Genomic DNA, 19,081 nt, shown 5'->3' on the forward strand with positions numbered 1-19,081 from the left:
TTATTCTGTACTTTACTTTATTGTCTCATTTGAACACAAATGTGTAAAAACACTGAATCCCAAAGCATTTCAAATCCAACCTGATAGCCGACAGAAAGTAAAGTTTATTTTTTTACTCTTTTTTTTAAATCCCCACATAAAGCATGTACTCACTGACCTCCTCCCCCGACCCATAAGAGTTGAAACTGGAGCTTATAATAAGTCAATAAAGTTTCAGATGACGCTGGATAAAAAATAAAGACATCAGCTCAGACTCGAATGAATCGTGTCTTCAGAAGCTTTGATTTGTATGTCTTTAACACAGAAAACACATTCCGTAAAAATGTCCTGCTAGCGTTCCTACAGAAAACGTACACTTTCATTGTGACTTTTGTTTGATGTGTAACATTGAATGAGGAGTCGGTTTTGCTTTTAAACAATAAGGTAGCAACCTTTGGAATAACTTTGGTCTATTGCATAGATAAGTATTAGCATAAGCATGAGCTGCAGCTGTGTCTTGACCTGAAAAAGTAAAACATTGATCTGTCAGGGTTATTTCTTTTTTGGGGCTTTTTCAACTAAATATTGATAAAGCAAAAACTTAAAATAATTATTGCATGTCAGATATTCATTCATTTTCATTCAAAGATGTGACTGTTTCGAAGAGAGATCAGAGAGCTCAAATATCACATCTCTCTGCAAAATGTTTTTCTTTAATAACGTATCTCTGAGTTTAAAGGCAGTGAATATTAAAGCTTAAGTCCTGAGGCACATGTGCACTGCATGATATCAAACGAGAATACATTATACAAGAACATGTGTGAACACTCTGTGGCCAAAAGTATGCAGACACTTGATAACAGCCTCGATAACAAACAATGTTCATTTTAAGAACAATACATGACGATAAGAAGATAATGTGACATGATTGAGGTCTTTTAAAACGGTTCCTTATTTCAAATGATCAAGACTGTTAAATTAGTTGTCAGTCATAAAACAAAATGTAAAACAATGAGTTGATAACAAAAAAAAAGATGAAGTAATTAACAAAAAGAGAATCTGTCCATTTGTAATTTATGTCATGTTTTCTGTCTCTCTCTAATATATATATATATATATATATATTTAAAAACACTTTCATCTTGTTTTGGTTTGGGACAGTTTTTCATGTAGAAATTATTATTATTATAAACAGTCTAAATAATACAAAGCAGATTCATCAATATTGACTCAAATCAAAAACCCAAATAAAAGGCAATTATAACTTTTACATGTCCAAAGTGAAGTCTCATGAACTTAAACTTGGTTAATTGACCGACCCAGCCATATCTAACCTCTTCTAACAAACCAACGTGTACGTCCAGCCTCTCATCACAGGTTGTTTTTTTTCCTTTCACGTCCCTCAGGAGAAAGATGCATGGCCTCAACTGATTTGTTAAAAATCAGGCCACAAGCTCAGTAACAGACTTAAAAGGGAAGATTGGTCAAAAACATTTTGAACAATCAGCTGATTAGTTAATGGACTTATCATTTTCACTCCACACCCACACACAGGCAGTGAGGAAAATGTCCACATAGTTTTGGCCACACGTTGTGCTAACAGGCAAGTGGTGACAAGACTTCATCTGTGCTGTTAAGGCTTAATAAGCGTTTCTATAACTTCTAAATATTTGGTATGAAGCAGCAGAGCGGCGATTCAGAGGAGCATCAGCCGCATTAAAGCTAAGATGTTTTCGTCTATTTGTTTAATTTCTCATATACCGAAGGAGGAGGAGGAGGAAGGAAGAACGTAAACAGACGTGTTGATGAGAAGGAATGAACACAACAAAACACACAAAGGCAGTCTCAAACGTTTTCTTCACACTGCTGCTGTGCAATAAACCGTAAACGCTGTGTGAAGAGTGAACGAAATCCTGCAGGGGTGATTGATGACAGACAGACAGGTAACAAACAGATAGGTAACAGACCGACAGGTAACAGACAGATTGGTAACAAACAGACAGGTAACAGACAGGTAATAGGCTGACTGACTGATAAGTAACAGAAAGGTAACAGGCATGGGCAGACTCTATGTGAAGGTAAGGCCGGCCTCGTAGTAAACCTGGAACACCTTCTCAATGGCGTTGACGTACGCTGCTGTCCGCAGGTCTAGCCCAAGGTTATACTTGTTGGCTGTTCTCATGATTTGCTGCATGAGAGAGAGAAGGGAGGGGGGGGGGGGGGGGGGGGTAATTTTTTAGTAAACATACTTTCATGGTTTTTGTGAAAGTTTTTGTTTTGAAGAAAAAGTTGTTCCCCTTTCTTTCTTTGAAACTTAAAGGCAGGGTTGGTAATTTCTCAAAAACTAGCGTTATTTTTGAAAGTAGCATACATTCCCTCAGTGCTCCGACAGCACCCACCGCCTCCTCTCTGTTCGCCCTCAAAAGCCACGCCCCTCACTTAAATGCACGAGCGCCGCTGCTCCAGAAGCTGACCTCAGCTCATCGCTTGCATACGTCGTCTCATGTCTCATTCAGCGGTAAGTTAACACTAAACTTTATCATAATACATGTTTAAAAAAAAACGTGATTATTTTACTGCTCACAACGGCCAACGAAGAACTCACAGTGTAAACTCCATTATCGGTGACCCGCTTTGAGTGTGGGCTCGTGCACACAAGGGGTAGAGAACGAGCAGGGACACAGGGAGGCGGGATTGGTCCATCAGATTGTTGCCCCGTGGCAGACATTGGTCAGTCAAGTTTTTACAGGCTTACAACTGCTACAGATGACAGATTTTCTTTGTTCCCTTTAAAGCGCATTTGAATTTTTATTTTCTGTCGGATTTCAACCAAAATCTTAAAAAGTGTATCTGGAAAAAATTACCAACCCAGCCTTTAAGTAAGGAATAACAAATGTTATCTTTACCTGGCAAGCAAATAGCCTGTTTTTTTTTTTTTTGAGAAACTGCCATCAAACGTTTAGTTGTACATAGTTTGTATCCTGCTATTTAACTGACGATAAGAAGTGTGTGTGTGTGTGTGTGTGTGTGTGTGTGTGTGTGTGTGTTACCCTGGCAGAGCGCTCCATGGTGAAGGCCAGACCTGAGTGAACTATGTCTTTCTCAGAAGCTCCCTGTGAACATAAAGCATGTTTATAAATACTACAGAAGAAGCAGATGACATATTAAAAGAGATAACAAATGAAGCAAGCAATAGAAGAAGAAACTAAGGAAGTAGAGGAGGAAGCAGCAGCTGAAGAAGAAAGAGAAGATGTAGAAAAAGAAAAGGAGATTAATCAGGAGTAGTCTAAGAAGAAACATGATAAGAAGCACAAGAAAAGAAGACAATGAGGAAGAAGAAATAGAGAAAAAAAGAGGACGACAACAAATCCTTAAAGAAATGTGTACTCACAGAGATCCTGGCCTGGAACTCAGAGGTGGGGACGACGGGGATGGCGCCGCCATGTTTCCCAAACTTTCTCTCCAAACTCTCCTGAACTGACACTGAAGAGAGAGAGACAGAGACGATGGAGAGTTTAGAGAGAATAGAGAAAAAACATTCAACAAGAAAACATTCATGAGGTGCCAGATGAAGGCATTGAGATGGCTCACTTAGCTGAGGGAGTATATTTAGACAATTTCTGACATTCTCAGACATAAACATTTACAAAACAACAGGCTGAATAACTGATGATTAAATAGTTAGTTACGAAGATAGCAGTACTACTTTTCCAAACCTGCACCACAATACAAGCCTCCTATTGCAGAGCACCAGCAGTAACTTCATTTTTTAAAGCTTTCATGAAACAGTAAAATATGAAATATTCATCTGCATTCAGTAGACAGTTTATAGTCATCAATATGTGGTTAGTCTGTAGTCATCATATCCTAAATGTGCTACAGCTGAAGATCAATCCAAAAAAAGGTGGTTCAAAAAGTATCAGGTCTCTTATTTCATTAATATTACAGCACAATGTGCAGTTTATTAGTTTGACTGGTGTCACCATGGAAACCACATTACCAGTCCCATCATATCATGTTTATTGTCATCGAAAGATATCAAGGTGTGACTCACTGAGCAGGTGGTAGTTTGAGTCTCTCTCGTATTTGAAGGTGAGTCGACCATAACTGACATGATTCAGATTCTTCAACCACTCAAAGTATGAAACCGTCACACCACCGGCGTTCAGATACATGTCCTGTAACGAGGAGACAAGGAGAGGGAACAAGTGTGGAAGAAACAAGGAGAGGAGGATGATTTGAAAAGAGGACGGATGGAGACAAGGAGAGAACAGGAGAGGGGGGAAACAAGAAGATGAGGAGGAGGAAGGAAGTGAAGGAGACAAGTAGAGGAGACAAGAGGACATGAGGTAGAAGAGGATTAGACAAGGTGACAGGGAGAAAATTTGAGGAGGGTAGGCGCAGTGAAGAGAAGAAAGAGAAAAAGACAAGAGTGGAGTGGAGGAAATGAGAGAAGCAAAAAAGGGGAAGGAAGAAGGGAGAGAAGACAAGGTGGCAAGGAGAGGAGGGAAAGCAAGAGAGAAGGAAAAGAAAATTGTGAGACAAGGCAAGGGAAGAGGAGAGGAGATGATGACAAATAGACAACTGATTAATATTGCCAGTTCAAACTGAACAGTGTAAAAGCTCAAACTTTATTCGATTATTTTGTTGTTTTGCTTAATCTCAACATCCAATAATAAATGGCGATTATGTCCACTGACCGGGATCACCATGATGTTTCTCTCCAGGAAGATGCGGTCAGCTTCAGGGGTGGTTGGACCGTTAGCTCCCTCTGCAATGATCTGAAAGTTACACAGACAGCAGGTCAATTTAAATGCTGAGAAAACAGACTGCCAGCCGGTTTACCTTCACTTCAGTCAGCAGGTTCAACAAATGTAATCACTCTGACTTCTCCTGGAGAAACAGGAGTTCTTTACCATAAATAATCAAGTTTCTGCTCATCTATCAGTGTATGTGTGTGTGTGTGTGTGTGTGTGTGTGTGTGTGTGTGTGTGTGTGTGTGTGTGTGTGTGTGTGTGTGTGTGTGTGTGGTACCTTGGCCTTGATCTTGTGTGCGTTGCTCTTGGTCAACTGTTTCTCGCTGGCGGCGGGGATCAGGATGTCACAGTCTGCTTCCAGGATGTTTCCCTCGTATGGCGTTGCATTGGGGAAGCCCACAATGGTCCCGTGGTTCTGGAGACACAAAACAGAAACAATTTTAAATAGTTTTGGTCAACAGATTCATGATCAACGATGTGAAAATGTAAGTTTAGCAATTTTACAGCAGTTGCATCATGCAAATCTCCAAAATGAAAGACTGAAAAATGGGTACAATAAAGTGTCAAACAACGTACAGTTACATACAAAATATATAACACACAAAAATAAATGGAGAACTAGAACTATAATTTGCTCAATCCTAGTCAGGTTTTGTGCTGCTGTTTTCCCTTCATGATTCCTGATGAGTGAGACATAAATTTAAAAACTCAAGGCTGAACTGATTTTGTCACAGCAACAAACCTTTTTCACTTTTTACTCTGATGACAAATTAAACTTACCAGTAAATATTTTTTACTCAATAACCATCTAAATGTATGCATAAAAACACCTTTTTATGTCTGAGTGGAAAACTAAAGTATCATCATATTAAAATAATTTAAACCTTGTTATGAAAAGGTCCTTCTGTAGAAGACTGTTCTGTAGTGAAACTCTTTAACCAGCAGGTGGAGTACAGATATTAACCTCTGTGTGTCGATGGTCAATCTAAGGCTGACATTGTAAATGTAATAATACATTTGTGACCCCGTTCAGTCATCTAATATCAGTACTGACCAGTTTGTATTCCTCCAGCTCTTTGGGGTCGATGCCTTTGGGGTTCCAAATGCTTCCGTCCATTTCTCCGATTCCGACGCACTTTGCCCCAAAACGATGAAGGTAACGCATGGAGTGGAGACCCACATTACCAAAACCCTGCAGACAAGACAGAGGGCAAATTAAAACCCTGAGATATCCACCGAGCCTCTGACCTTTGTACCACGATGAGATTCAGATTATTATTATTTTTATTTTTATTTTTTATGAATATCTCAAACAATTTATTGTTGTGACATTTGTTTATGGTTGCTCACATTTTCCACTACGTAAATTATGTATACTGATTAGTTTAAATATTAAGTCTAGCCTCAAATAAATGTCGCTAAATATCATTTTCCTGAGTCTAAGGTGACGGCTTTAAACATGTGGTACTGTTTAACATAAAAAAATTTAAAAAAGTTCACAGAATAAAAAGATCCAAACAAATGAGAGACAAATAATGAATGAATGCTCCGGTTTGTTGCAGAACTACTCTGGGTTTTCTCCAAATACCTGCAACATTTATCAAATCTGAACAATCTTTCACTATTAGTTATTTTGATTTCTAATCCGAAAATGTAAAGTCTTGTAACATATTAAACTTAGAAGGTTGTACGTAGAACGCCTGGTGCAAAATAAAAAGAATGTGTGTCGTGGTTAAAATTGTGAGGTCCCTGTGTTGTGGACTGTAGTGACTTTAATGCCAGGCAGAAACTGAAGGAAACTTGTGGTCTTTGATGAGTCAACCGTGACTCATCACTGAGGATTTCAGGCACAATGGGATCATATGAGGACAGAAGGTTTGAAATAATGAAGGGAAGGAATAGCTGAGGGAGGTTTGTATTCATGATGACTGCTGTAAATCAGAACCATCCTCAGTATCTGCGGTCACAGAGGATGCAAACAACACTGACTGTTTACAGACTTCTTTGAGGAGAACAGGGGACGAGTGTTGGACATCTTTTTATTTAATGTGGACCAATTCAATTGAAACTTCCTCTCTTTTTGGCTTTTGAAACTTTTCAAAGTAGATATTAGCCCACCATTTTTTCTAATCAAAAATAAAAGACTTTCAGGGCCCAAAGATCAAGGCTTATCTATTCTTCTTGGTTTTACTTTAGAGGAAGCTTGTGGTCTGTTGAAAGCAGAACACAGACCACCGAAAATAATAGCAGGACATTATAATCAGCATTTTTCATTGTTCAAAAAAAGAAGAAGTTTTTACTCAAATGATTATATGATAATAGCTGATATGTTGATGAAAAAACTGCTGAACCAGAAACTGTTAAAAGGGGTCATATTAGGCTTTTTCTGGTTTTATATGCTCTTTAGTGTGTTTTCCAAGTGTCCTGTGCATGTTTAGGCACATCTGTGTGCAAAAATTCAAAGTCCGCGGAAGGCTTCTCCTACGTCCTCCTGTTAGCTGTAGCATTAGCTGCATGTAACGCTCGGTTCTAGCTCCCCTCGAAAAACATTTGCCAGTGTGACGTCTTGTCAGTGTGAGATCACTGATCTAAGCCCATTGGCTCGTTGTGGCAAGCCCAGCAGCTCATGTTGCAGGCCCATTGACTTCTGTAGCACGCCCACGATATGCCGTAGCCTGCGGTAGCACAGTAGTGCTATGGTGCTAATGTTTATGCTACCCTCGGAGCCAAAATGGCTGCATTCCCAATATGGTAAAAAGGGTGTGACATTTCCGAGAACCGTGCTGAGCGACTGACCAATTACGGCAGAGCCAACAGGCCGACCAATCAGATCAGACTTGGCACACGTGGGGACTCTGAACGTGGGCACTTCAGAGCCTTAGAGAGAGAGTCAGAAGCGAGCCGGTGCATGGAGCGGCAGTACATGAAAACTTCTTTCAAACTTTAGCTATTGTGAACATACTTTAGTAGGTACATAGATTAAATATTTGAACCCCAAAAAGGGCATAATATGGGCTGTTTAAACAAAGTTTAATGACATTAAATGTGTTTAAAAACTGTCTCATCTGTTTAAAAGTGATAAAGAGGAGCAGATCGCACCTGGATGACGAAGGTCTTGTCCTGGAAGCCGGGGCACATTCCCAGCTGGCTCATGTATGCCGCCTCGTTGATGAAGTTCTCGATGCCGTGGAAAACTCCTCGACCGGTGGCGGAGATGCGGCCGTGGATTCCTCCCTGACTGATGGGCTTCCCGGTGACGCAGGCGTGAGCATTGATGTCCTGAAGGAAACAGAAACAGATCGGAAGAGGGAGAAGTGAACACAGAGGATGTTTACAGCTTATCAGAGAGACTGAGACCAGCCTGCAACTTTTTTTATTTTGAAGCAAATGTTGTCTTGATTCATTTTGATATGATAGTAAACTGAACCTGGACTGCTGATCAGAGAAAACAGGTCACCTGAAGACATCACCCTGGACTCTCTAAAAGGCTACTGAGACTGGAACTGGTATCTGTACTTTTTCACCTATAGTCAACCCTGGTATGGATTGATGTCACTATCTGTCGACCGTTTTTAAAATGTATCATTTAATTAAATAAAATGCCAGGAACTTGTGAATGAGCCCTTTAAAATTGGGGAGAGTGGGGGACAATTGATAGTATAACAACGTGACTGTATAAAGAACTTCTGACCACAGTTGGGTTCATTGTTAAGAAGACGTTTCATCAAACAGAAATGTTACAGACAAAGAAGATGGGGCGAAGGGATTCTCATTTGAACCTAGCTGACATTTCTAGTTGATTCAAGGCCCAGTCTGTATTGTTCTTTATAAAAGGATCTTTACACTTCCCTTTCCCAAAGACAATGAAGCAATTCTGTTCTCAAGACCAAAAGCAAAGAACAATCACAGTGATAAACCTGTCAAACTGAAAGGAAATCAAAAAGTACGATTCACCATCATGCAGCAAGAGGATCATTTGAAAACAGATTTGTTTCTTATCACTTAGGTTCCTTCTGACTTAAGGACACAGATGCTGGAAGAACACTTTGATCCAGACTTGATAATCCTAACATCAATTGGATTAATTATGATGACATTTGGTTCATCATTGCTGTCCCACTCAGGACAATCTGTTAAAAGGTCTGCTGTATCAAGAGTCAACGTTTCAATTCAATACACTGGATCTTTGTTCACAGAGCAATGGGAAAGCAACAGCATGCTAAGATGCATTTAACAGAGTCTCAGACTCTTCAGTGTTTTTGGGTCACAAGTTTTTTTACTTGTTGCCAAATTTTTCACAGAGGTCTCCTCATCCTCCCAAAGACAAAAAGGCCCTGGGATTAAAACCAGTAAAACCAGTGAAAAAAAACTGTTGTGTTAACAATCAATAGACCTGCTTATTGGCTCTAGGAGCAGAGAATACAGCAGCTAACTTAAGATCACTATCTGACAAAAAAATCTGTCTAATTGATATAATTTTAGATAGATTAAAAAACCCTGTGTGTTTCCTGGAAATGTTTGAAATCTAGGAGACAGGTGGCAACGTCTGACAGGTAAAACATGAGAGGGAACAAATAGTTGAAGCTGCTTATGGGTCGGTTACAGTCAAAGAGAAAAAAATGTCATAATCCTCTGACTGTTAAAGGCTTTATATGCAATTTTTTGATCCAGCAGATGTCGCCCTTGAGCACCAGCATGAAACCAAAACAACTCACGGTGCATTGTTGTGTTAGCATGCTAATGCTAGCGATCTTTATTATGCTCGTATCTTCACACTGCATGTAAATTTGGAATTTGCGAAATGAGCGCGATCTAGAAACGCAGTTAAGCAGCGAGTACAGTATGTTATTCTTCTTTTCTCTAGTCCCTGAATTAAACAGCTTTTATACGCGAGGGGAGGAGTCAGCCGGCCGTCCCGGCGATGTAAACAAACTGAAGATATGACTCGGAAAACTCAGAAAACATCACAGACAGCGGGACTCTGGTGTTGTAGACAGTCATGACTCAAGAGTTATTTTCAGAGGATATACTTGATTTCTATTTAAGTGTGAAAAATCGCATATTAAGCCTTTAATGTTGTGCCTGGATTGGACATACACTTTCATACACTTTCATACACATACACTTTCAATAAAAAACAACAACAACAGTTCCAAAAGGACTATTGACAAAGCTATGACCTAACCACCCAACCACCCTGTGGAATCATGGGGACGACAGTCAAAGACAGAAATGGGGAGACTAGATGCTGAAATATGCAGCCAGCAAAATTAATGACTGACTGACTTTGGTTAAATAGTGTATATCTGTAAGAACTACTGACAATCCTATCAGCCCAAGCTCTACTTTGTGTTTAGTGCTAAAGAATTAATTGTTAGTAATGCACTGAATCAGCTCTCAAACTCAGGAAATCATCCCGTGAGCAGTGGTGAAAAGTTACATTAAAAATCAAACTGGCCTTTTACAAAACACTGCTGATTGAAAATCTGAAGAGATGTTTTAGTGATTGTTTTTGATGAGCTGATTATGAGCACCTGAAGGAAGTTTTTGAACATGTGAATTAAAAGTTAAAATCATCCGTTTGTAATATTTATATTGGAAAAGGGTTTCAGCCACTAAAGGACTAAGTGACGACACATTTGTAAGAAGGCAGAGTCTAAAACCAGGTCACAGGTAAAGACAAAGACAGACAGCATACTACTTCCTACATCCCAGGGTTACCAGCAGAAAGCAAATAGCAAGTCAAGCCCTACTAAGAAGGGTTTCCCACAGACAAACCCAGGGACTCCCATCCAGTTGAGACCCCTGGAAAGACCAGAAGGATCCTGCGCCCAGACCTGCAGATCCCAGCAGATTTAAAGAGAAGACGTTTTACCTGAGACACTGGTCCCCAACTTAGTAGGCTGGGGGGGTCCTTCTGCCGATAACCAACAACAACAGCAGTTGTGATTTCACGTGTCAAGCTAAATCTTCAGCCTTAAAGTAACATCAGAGCAAACTACTAGACCAGCTGCTGAAGTGAAACGAAACACAGCCACCGTCCAAAAGTCAACGGACAAAGTGTCAACTTTAATAAAACTGTTCACAAGTCAATTTGATGATCTCTCACTGGTTTTATATCTATATATGCATACAAGTGGTCAAGATACAAGCTATGACTCGACACTCTCTGCTCAGATGTCTTTTCTTTAATGTTAAATATTCTGATTCTTAAGAAAAGCTAAGAACTACTATGTGAGAATGCTTCAGTTTATTTAAAAGTAGAAAGACGTTCTAATTAATAGATTTTATCTTTACATTTTTATGACTCATTCATCCTTTTGAAAGTATAATTCAACTGTTAGAATTGGTTGAGGTGAAACTCCTTGTGACGCATTTTTTTAATTTAGCAACTAATGACGTTCTTAATTCTGGTTTCATCTGCTGGTTAGAATTTCTACATTGATCCACTTATGGTATGGTTTATTGAATCTATAGAAATAGTAGAAAATAGTGAGACATGTCACAAAGACTTGGAGCCCAAAGTGATGTGAGTCACAATACTTGTTTTGTCCAACTATCAGTGAAGGTTTCAGAAGCTTTCATTTTTGAGTCATCAACTCACAACTTGCATGTAAACCTCTTCCTTTTAGTGAGTATATACTCTCATTGATCTGCTGCATCATTACACTGCTGTTGCTATGCTGTAAATGTAGCTATGCATCAAAACACTGGCACCAAACACAGGAAATGGGAGGTCAAACAGGAACAAAACATCAACTCTGGCAAGAAAGCACTTCCTGTGTTTCCAAGACAACGACTCTCAGCATGGTTTTAAGACTGGACTTTGTCAATGCTGCAGAGCTTTCCTCTGTCTCCTGGTGGATTCATTGTACTTTTATTATCTGATAGCCACATGAACAAATGTAAACATCATCTGTGGCGTCTGAATATAAATGTCCCACAGTCTGCTGCTGTGCCATGTGATATCATTGCTCTCTGATGAGATGGCAGTATGTCACTAAGGATGTCTGAAAGACACCTGGCCGTGTTAAGGATTCAGGATCAGATAAGGATGTGTGCTGGTCTTAAATAGAGGTGGGAATTTGAAACAAACTGTTTAAAAACACTTCAGATCAGGCATGAATCTCACGATTGTCTGTTTAGTTTTCCTCTCATACATAACATCAACATCTCCAATAATGCGCAGCTCAATTACTTCGCTCTGCTTTTCAAAGGGAAGCAACCTGGACAAAAACGACAGTCCCTCCCAAACAGAGCAAAGGTGCCTATAAATGAGGAGTATGCAGAGAGGAGGTCACACTACAGTCCAACCTTTGAAGCTTCCAACCTGTTTTATTCAGAATCCAACCTTCAGTATGGAATTAGTATAGTGGCTCTATTGTTGAAGTATCATTTATTTTGAAAAGAAATTCTGAATGTTTCCTATCGCTATTCAGACTAAATATTCAAAATTGTCAGATGTAAAGAAAGAAAATAAAATGTGTCTATTATAAGACAAAAATCAGAAATACTTCAGAAAAATTAAGTCTTTTCTGCAGAAAGATTTGAACTTATTCTCAAAACATAACTTAATGCTTGACTAATGATATTACTATTGTATTTCATGTGTGTTCTCTACTATATATTTTATAATTAAATTGTTGGAATATAATCTTCTTATTTTATATTCAGACCGTATGCTTGAACTTGGCAATCTAAACATCTAGACTTTTGGCTTAATTTAATTTCAGCTCTAACTGTATTTAATTTGTACTCTAGTTAACTTTAAATGTTTAAACGGAGCTACATTTGAGCATACTCAGTTTCAACAGGCTGCAGCATTCCCTGTCTTTTCTTCTATGATTTTTTTTCCTGATGATTGTGATTTGAGATCAACAGTAAGGGCGGACACTCACATAGTGTCCCATGGTGGTGGCAAAGGTGTCTGCAATCCACGACATCTCCCTCTCCCCAGTGCTCATGTCTGGAGCAGGAACATCAATACCAGGTCCTACAGAGCCACAGAATCACAACACGGATGTCAACAATACAAACTACTTATTATAATTCACACACATGTGAAAGAAATGATTCTGCTGTTTATCAAACAATAAGGACACGTGTGATTTAGTAAACCTTCACAGTTGTGATGTTTCTGCAGGAATGTGAATGATAATGTCTAAAAGTTGAGATTTTACTCTCAGGTGAAGTGCTTTGAATTGCATGACATTGGAAATTCATAAGAGCAGTGCAGGAAAATGAAAATGATAATTCAATGCAGGACTTATGTTCATGTACCTTGTTACTTTCTATGACGGAGAGATGCTTAACAGAAGCTGTGAACTAGTAGTTTAGGACCACTTTGTGAAGTGGAAATTATTTATATTTGACGGTATGGCTCTGTTCTGGGATTTCCCTGCCCTTCCAGTGAGGGGGCAGCAAAGAGTAGGCAGACTAGAGCAGTTTAAATAAAGCAGCATAAGTGCTATTTGGCCAATAGGATGCTTTGAAGCAAATCAGTTGGCCATCAGCTGATGAGGCTTGTGTGACATCAGCTGTTACCGAAACTCTGACATGATAATAGAGCGTGACTTCGTGGCCTGCCTGAACTCTATTATTCTATTCTATTATTATAGCATAAAGACGTCAAATGAGGTGTACTGTCTCACTGTTTGAGGGTCATAACTTTAAAAAGCTCTAAAGCAGTATTTATAACTTTGCATTAGAAAGAAAACTGTAAAGTCAAACTGATGCATTGTATCCTCTGGGCTGAAACATCCATTTTTCTATATGCAATTACAATGATAACTGAATTCAAATCTTTGGTGACATGCAGCTTTTGTTCTTACTTAAACTCAGGTTAAAATAAACTGGATTATTTAAACATTAGGCTAAAGGGAGCTGACATGATTTAGTCCTCTGTTAGTTTTAGAGGGTCTTTGACTCACCGATGAAGCCTTTCTTGGCAAGCTCGATGGTGAACCTCCTGGTGATTTTTTCCAGTTCAATGTCCTGAAAACATACAAGAAAAAAAACACATCCTGATTAAAGCTGTGTATAGTTGAAAAAATATATATGTATTAAGTACATACAGGTATTTAGCGTCATTAATATAGTAGTAGTATATATAGTCAGCTATCTCCAGCAGCCTGTAACAATGAATGGACAAATTCTATCTAATCAAGAAATGTGGTCTGTAGCTTGATAACCAACAGGAAATGTACGAAGTAGCTAAAAACTTTTAGTTTTAGTTCTGGTATTGTTGCATTTTAGCCCCATGTTTAAGCTTTGGTTTGTAAATACTATTACTACTAATTCTGTTAGTTAGTTTGATTGCATTACACTGTTAGACTGTTAAACTCTGGAACAGACTGTAACAGCAGCAGACCAACAACTCCCATGTTCTGAGAGGTCAAATGAAGGATTAGAGATGTTTTAAGATGGTAAGAAGTCTGCACATGTTCAGCAGTGCATTTGGGAAGGACGTGCAGAATTACAACTCAAGTCTGTCAATGGCATAAACGAGCACTTTGAGAGGGCACACTTTGATCAGACGATGATGTGAAGCAATCCATGGGAGCATTTACAAAACTTTTACTTTTTGGATGCAAAAAAGGGTTAAGATAGGGCTTTGACTGAGTACTTAAATCATGACTAGTCTATTATAACGTGATGCTACTTAAACAAACAGACCAGAGACAAATTATAATAACTTGTTGATTACACTTACATTTTGTTAGGCTTTTTTTTAATTAGGAAAACTGAATTCAGTGCATGGACAGCTCATAAAATATATCGATTTTGACACATGTCTGTTTGAATGGAATCTAATTCTTGGAATTCCTTCATATGGTCAGGTCAGAGGTCACCACAGAGCTGCACGTGTGAACACTGATGTGTGTTCTGCAGCAAAGACACTGGAAAAGAGCGAAGGTCGAGCAAACATTTAGCCAGAGTATAAATCCCCCGGGGGAAAAAGAGAGACAGAGAGAGAGTCAGAGACACACAGAGAGAGAGAGAGACAGAGACAGAGAGAGAGAGAGAGAGAGAGAGAGAGAGAGAGAGAGAGAGAGAGAGAGAGAGAGAGAGAGAGAGAGAGAGAGAGAGAGAGAGAGAGAGAGAGGTAAATCCCTGACAGCTGATGGCTCAGCAATCTGTTCAGTCTGCTCAGAGTTACTGAGCAGTTTGGGACTGTGGGAGTTAAATCTTGATTAAGATCGGTGCAAAAACATCCTATTATCCCCATTGTTTTTAAATCTAAATTATAAAATGATTTGTACCTTCATTTCGTGATTTAAAGCTCTATTTTCTATCAAAAGTCCATCAGTCTTCTGTGAAGCACATTGAACTGCACACGCCTGGATGAAAGGAGCTTTACAAATAAAGTCTGATTGATTAAGGCGATGTGGGGGTGGGTGGAGGGCTGGGACACTGCAGTTTAAGAAGTTAAAGGAACATACTACTGGTGGTGTAGCCTAGAAGATTTTTAGTGTCATACACTAACACACAGTAGTGTCCAGCTTTCTCTCTTGCTTTTGTAACTACAAAACCTTTTCCTCTCTGAATCCAAATATAAAGAGTTAGCATATGAACTACATGTCCCCTCTTTGGTTGAGGGCTGCAACTAGCAACTTTCTTTGTCTATTTAACAATCATCTTCTTGATAAACTACTTATTTTTTAGTCTGTACAAAATCTAACAGAGTTTGGTCTAGAGTCACTGTTCCATTGAGTATTTGTGTACATCTAAATCAGTTTAATACATTAGTGTTGCTAACACTCCGAGCTCTGATGGTAAACATGTTAAACACTGTACCTGCTAAAAACCAGCATGTGTCACTGTTCGCTTGTTAACATGCTGTTATTAGCATTTAGTGCTACCAACACAATATCATATTACAGCTTCTCTGAGTCCTAGCATGGCTGCAGACTTCCTGGTTTGGTTAATCCCACAACACTAACAGAGATGACTGACAGGAATTTCAACGCCAACTGATGATATCACAAAAACATTCTTCAGACTAAACTTGTCCCTGTGGGAGTCCTATCAGGTTGTCTGTAGCTCCTGAGCATACAGCAGCATAGTAGAGTGATCTGTTGCCTCTGGATGTTATCGTTAAAATGTCCTGCTATTCTTCAGGACGCTGTGTAGAGCTGTGTTGATTCAAGTTTTACACTCCACTGTGCAGACCATGAACTCAACAACAAGACACATTTCTTCATATTAAACATGTTTGCTTGACTTGCTTTACTTCTTTCCTGCCAGAAGTTTGTCAATCGTGCACTTTACATGTGGGTTCTGCAACAGCAGCCTGATCTTTTTCCTTTATTGTCCTCAAATTAATAATAATAATCACATAGCATACAGTATTTCTCCAGGACTAGCTTCAATAAGTACGAGAAAAAACTTTAGTTTGTGCATTGTGTTCAAACTTACAGAGTACTGCCTTGGGTTAATCTTCACTCCAGCTTTGGCTCCACCAAAGGGCACATCTGGAACAAACCATTTTTTATTGTAAAACCAAAAAACAGCAGCTCCACTATACAACCAATACCAGAATTAGCTTAAGTAACATTTTTCAAAATCCAACCTCTGTAGTGCAGACATTAATGCACATCAAAGATGTGTGCATACATATAAAAGGGGACTGCTTGATAGTTGAGAAATGTGTTTTTAATGTTCATGTTAGGATAAGGTTGGGGAATGATTGTACAGTGTTGGGTTAAGAATTACGATTTAATTGTTAGTGCAAGGGTTGGTTGTTGCCAAATTTGAAGTAGGTATAAAAGACATATACATATTCGTCCACAATGGCACCTTTGTATGTCAGAGATTCAGAAGCTTTTACTTGTTAATAAATTCCTATGTTCTGTATACCATATTTACTCATACTTGATTGCTTAATGCTTTATTGAATTATTCCATTTTTATTCTCAAAATACTTAAAGGTGCACTATGTAGTTTTGGTAGATACATTTGTTGGAGAAATACAGATTCTGTGGTATATGTTCATAACTCTATACACAATCAGAGGAAGAGTTGGTCCCTGCAACGACGTTTGAAGATAAAATGCTACGCGAACAAGTCATGGTGGGGGGCCAGCAAGAGTGAAACCATCACTCTCCTGGTAGCTTTTAAGCTCCAAACAGTGTTCCAGGGAGCCATTTTTTCTTTGAGTAAAATTTGTGTATTCAGTTCAGAAAATATAGCATAGAATTGTTTCACTTCTCCAACTTTCAATGTTCACGACCAAAAGTCCATAGTGCACCTTTAAGCTTTATTTAAAGTACTTCAAGCTATTTACCTTTAGCTTTAATCTTAAAATCCAAAGCTTGATCCAAAGACAACTGGACTTGGTTGAAGATCCAAGAAACAAGTCGAGTTGCCTTTGGATCAAGCTTTGAATTAACCATGACCTGTATGACTGAGAACCTACACAGACATCTTACTCTGAAAATATTCTTTATCCCCAAAGTTATAAAACGTTGTCTCGGGTCATTCCAAATTCATGCTTGTACTGTGATTTAACGCTTAACATCTTCAGATTACCATCTTGATTCTCTATAGATTCTTCTTATATTAAAGGAAGACTAACAGTAGTGTGTACTCACCGACAACAGCACATTTGTACGTCATCAGTGATGCCAGAGCTTTCACCTCGTCCATGCACACATCTGTACTGTAACGGATTCCTGAAATCAAACAAAAGAAAGAGGCATTATTCGTAACCCCACCTGAACCAGGTCACATCTGTTATTATGAAGGTCAGTCTTACTTATCATCCTAAAATAGTAAAACCTTCATCAAAATCATTTCTGGACCACATCATCACAGCTTTCAGTTTCCGCTCTACACAGATTTGTTGCGTCACTTGTTTTTGTTTTGTATCTTCTTATAAATTAACTGAGACTGTTGGTCCAGGGTGTAACACCTTCCAGCACAATGTCCACCGGACTTGGCTCCACCCCCACTCGTCTCCTTTACCAAATCTCAAAGAATAAAAACAGGGATGGGTAAAGGATGGATAAATTGCTTTTATGTTGAACATATCTTTTCAAATAAGCTGCCTGACCTGCCTTATTAGCCAAACCTGTCAGACCAGTCAAACCAGTCATGATTTCTGCAAATGGTGTTGAACTTATCCCTATAATTATGCCTTAAAGGGATAGTTTGGATTTTTAAGCGGGGTTAAATGAGGTAAAATGTAATACTGTATGTTTAACCTACAGTAGCCAGCTGTCGTCATGACTACATTCAAATCATTCCCTCTGTATTTCTTAAATAACAACACGGTCCTGACCTGCAAAACTTTTAGGGTTGTTATAAATCCATTATGATAAATAAATCTAATGATTATTCACTTGCTCATGAACACTGGTCTTGATCAGGATTTAACTGATTTATCACAAGACTTAAATGAACTGTACAATAAAGGAGTATTTCTGTTATAAAACATGTTTGCAGTCTTGTGGATTTATTTTCTTACAGACCGGTGCATGTTCAAAGTTTGTTCCCTCTGATGTTTAATGAGCGACCCGTGTGTCTTTCCACGGACAATTTGAAACAGGCACAGAAGTGCAGGGAGCTCAGCATGGAGCTGCAAACCCGTCTGCACTGGAGCCGGCACATGCAGACCTGTTCTCACACATCACTGAAAACAAAGCCTGCTGCAGGAGAACTGCACAAAATGGCTGCAGCTGGACCGAAAAAACAGACAAAAAGAAAACCGGAGTGAGGTAAAGAATAAAGTGACTTTACACTATGAGACTGGATTTGGAAAGAAACGTGTTTAACTTTGACTTTCTTTACTGAGAGCAGTGATGTGTTTTTTTGAAACAGAAAAAAAGTGAACTATTTAAAAATGAGGAAGAAATAAAGAAAAAGGAGCCAAAAAAAGCAAGAAAGTTTGAAGTGAGCAGGTAAAGAAAGAAGTGTAAAAGTGAGACAAGTGAGCGAGAAAGAGAAGAGAGAGTAATGGCATGAGACGAGTTGTTGTGTTTGAAGCTGCAGTGAGTCAGACTGGGTGTGGTAATCATTAGACGCTCATTTAAAGAAACACTGCAAAAAGTTTCTTCACTCATGTTGAAATGTAATGAGAATGAAAAATTAGTCCGTTAAAACTCCGCCCTTCGCCTACATTGGGATCTTACACGTGTTATAAACCAAGAGAAGCTAAGAGACGCACAGTTTTGAACTAAAGGCGTGAAAACGCATCTCCACCAGTTGATAACTGGTAAAATGCATAAAGCCACAAGTTTAGAGTGTAGTGATTTTTTTTTTATTCATTAATGTACCGGTAAATATGTATTCGTTAATTATGTTTTGTGTCAACTCTTAATCTAAAAAAACTAAAGTAGTCAAAT

General features: G+C 38.8%; 1 protein-coding gene across 2 annotated transcripts in view; it reads right to left on the minus strand.

Moving 5' to 3' along the window:
• LOC109976461 (glutamate dehydrogenase, mitochondrial) overlaps nt 1-19,081 on the minus strand; it is a 23,936-nt gene continuing 4,855 nt past the window's right edge. The window contains exons 2-14 of one of the 2 annotated variants that reach the window (XM_065959411.1): nt 17,330-17,410; nt 16,155-16,210; nt 13,667-13,730; nt 12,635-12,729; nt 10,612-10,653; nt 7,836-8,015; nt 5,791-5,928; nt 5,014-5,151; nt 4,680-4,760; nt 4,034-4,157; nt 3,371-3,462; nt 3,030-3,092; nt 1-2,167 (exon numbers count right to left, since the gene is read on the minus strand). In XM_065959411.1, the coding sequence (XP_065815483.1) occupies nt 2,048-2,167; nt 3,030-3,092; nt 3,371-3,462; nt 4,034-4,157; nt 4,680-4,760; nt 5,014-5,151; nt 5,791-5,928; nt 7,836-8,015; nt 10,612-10,653; nt 12,635-12,729; nt 13,667-13,730; nt 16,155-16,210; nt 17,330-17,410 (1,274 nt within the window). In that variant the 3' untranslated portion in view covers nt 1-2,047. The remainder of the gene's footprint in view (nt 2,168-3,029; nt 3,093-3,370; nt 3,463-4,033; nt 4,158-4,679; nt 4,761-5,013; nt 5,152-5,790; nt 5,929-7,835; nt 8,016-10,611; nt 10,654-12,634; nt 12,730-13,666; nt 13,731-16,154; nt 16,211-17,329; nt 17,411-19,081) is intronic. The other variant, XM_020626578.3, reaches the window with a different exon arrangement.

The sequence above is a fragment of the Labrus bergylta genome, chromosome 10 (assembly GCF_963930695.1).
Source record: "Labrus bergylta chromosome 10, fLabBer1.1, whole genome shotgun sequence".
NCBI lineage: Eukaryota > Metazoa > Chordata > Actinopteri > Labriformes > Labridae > Labrus > Labrus bergylta.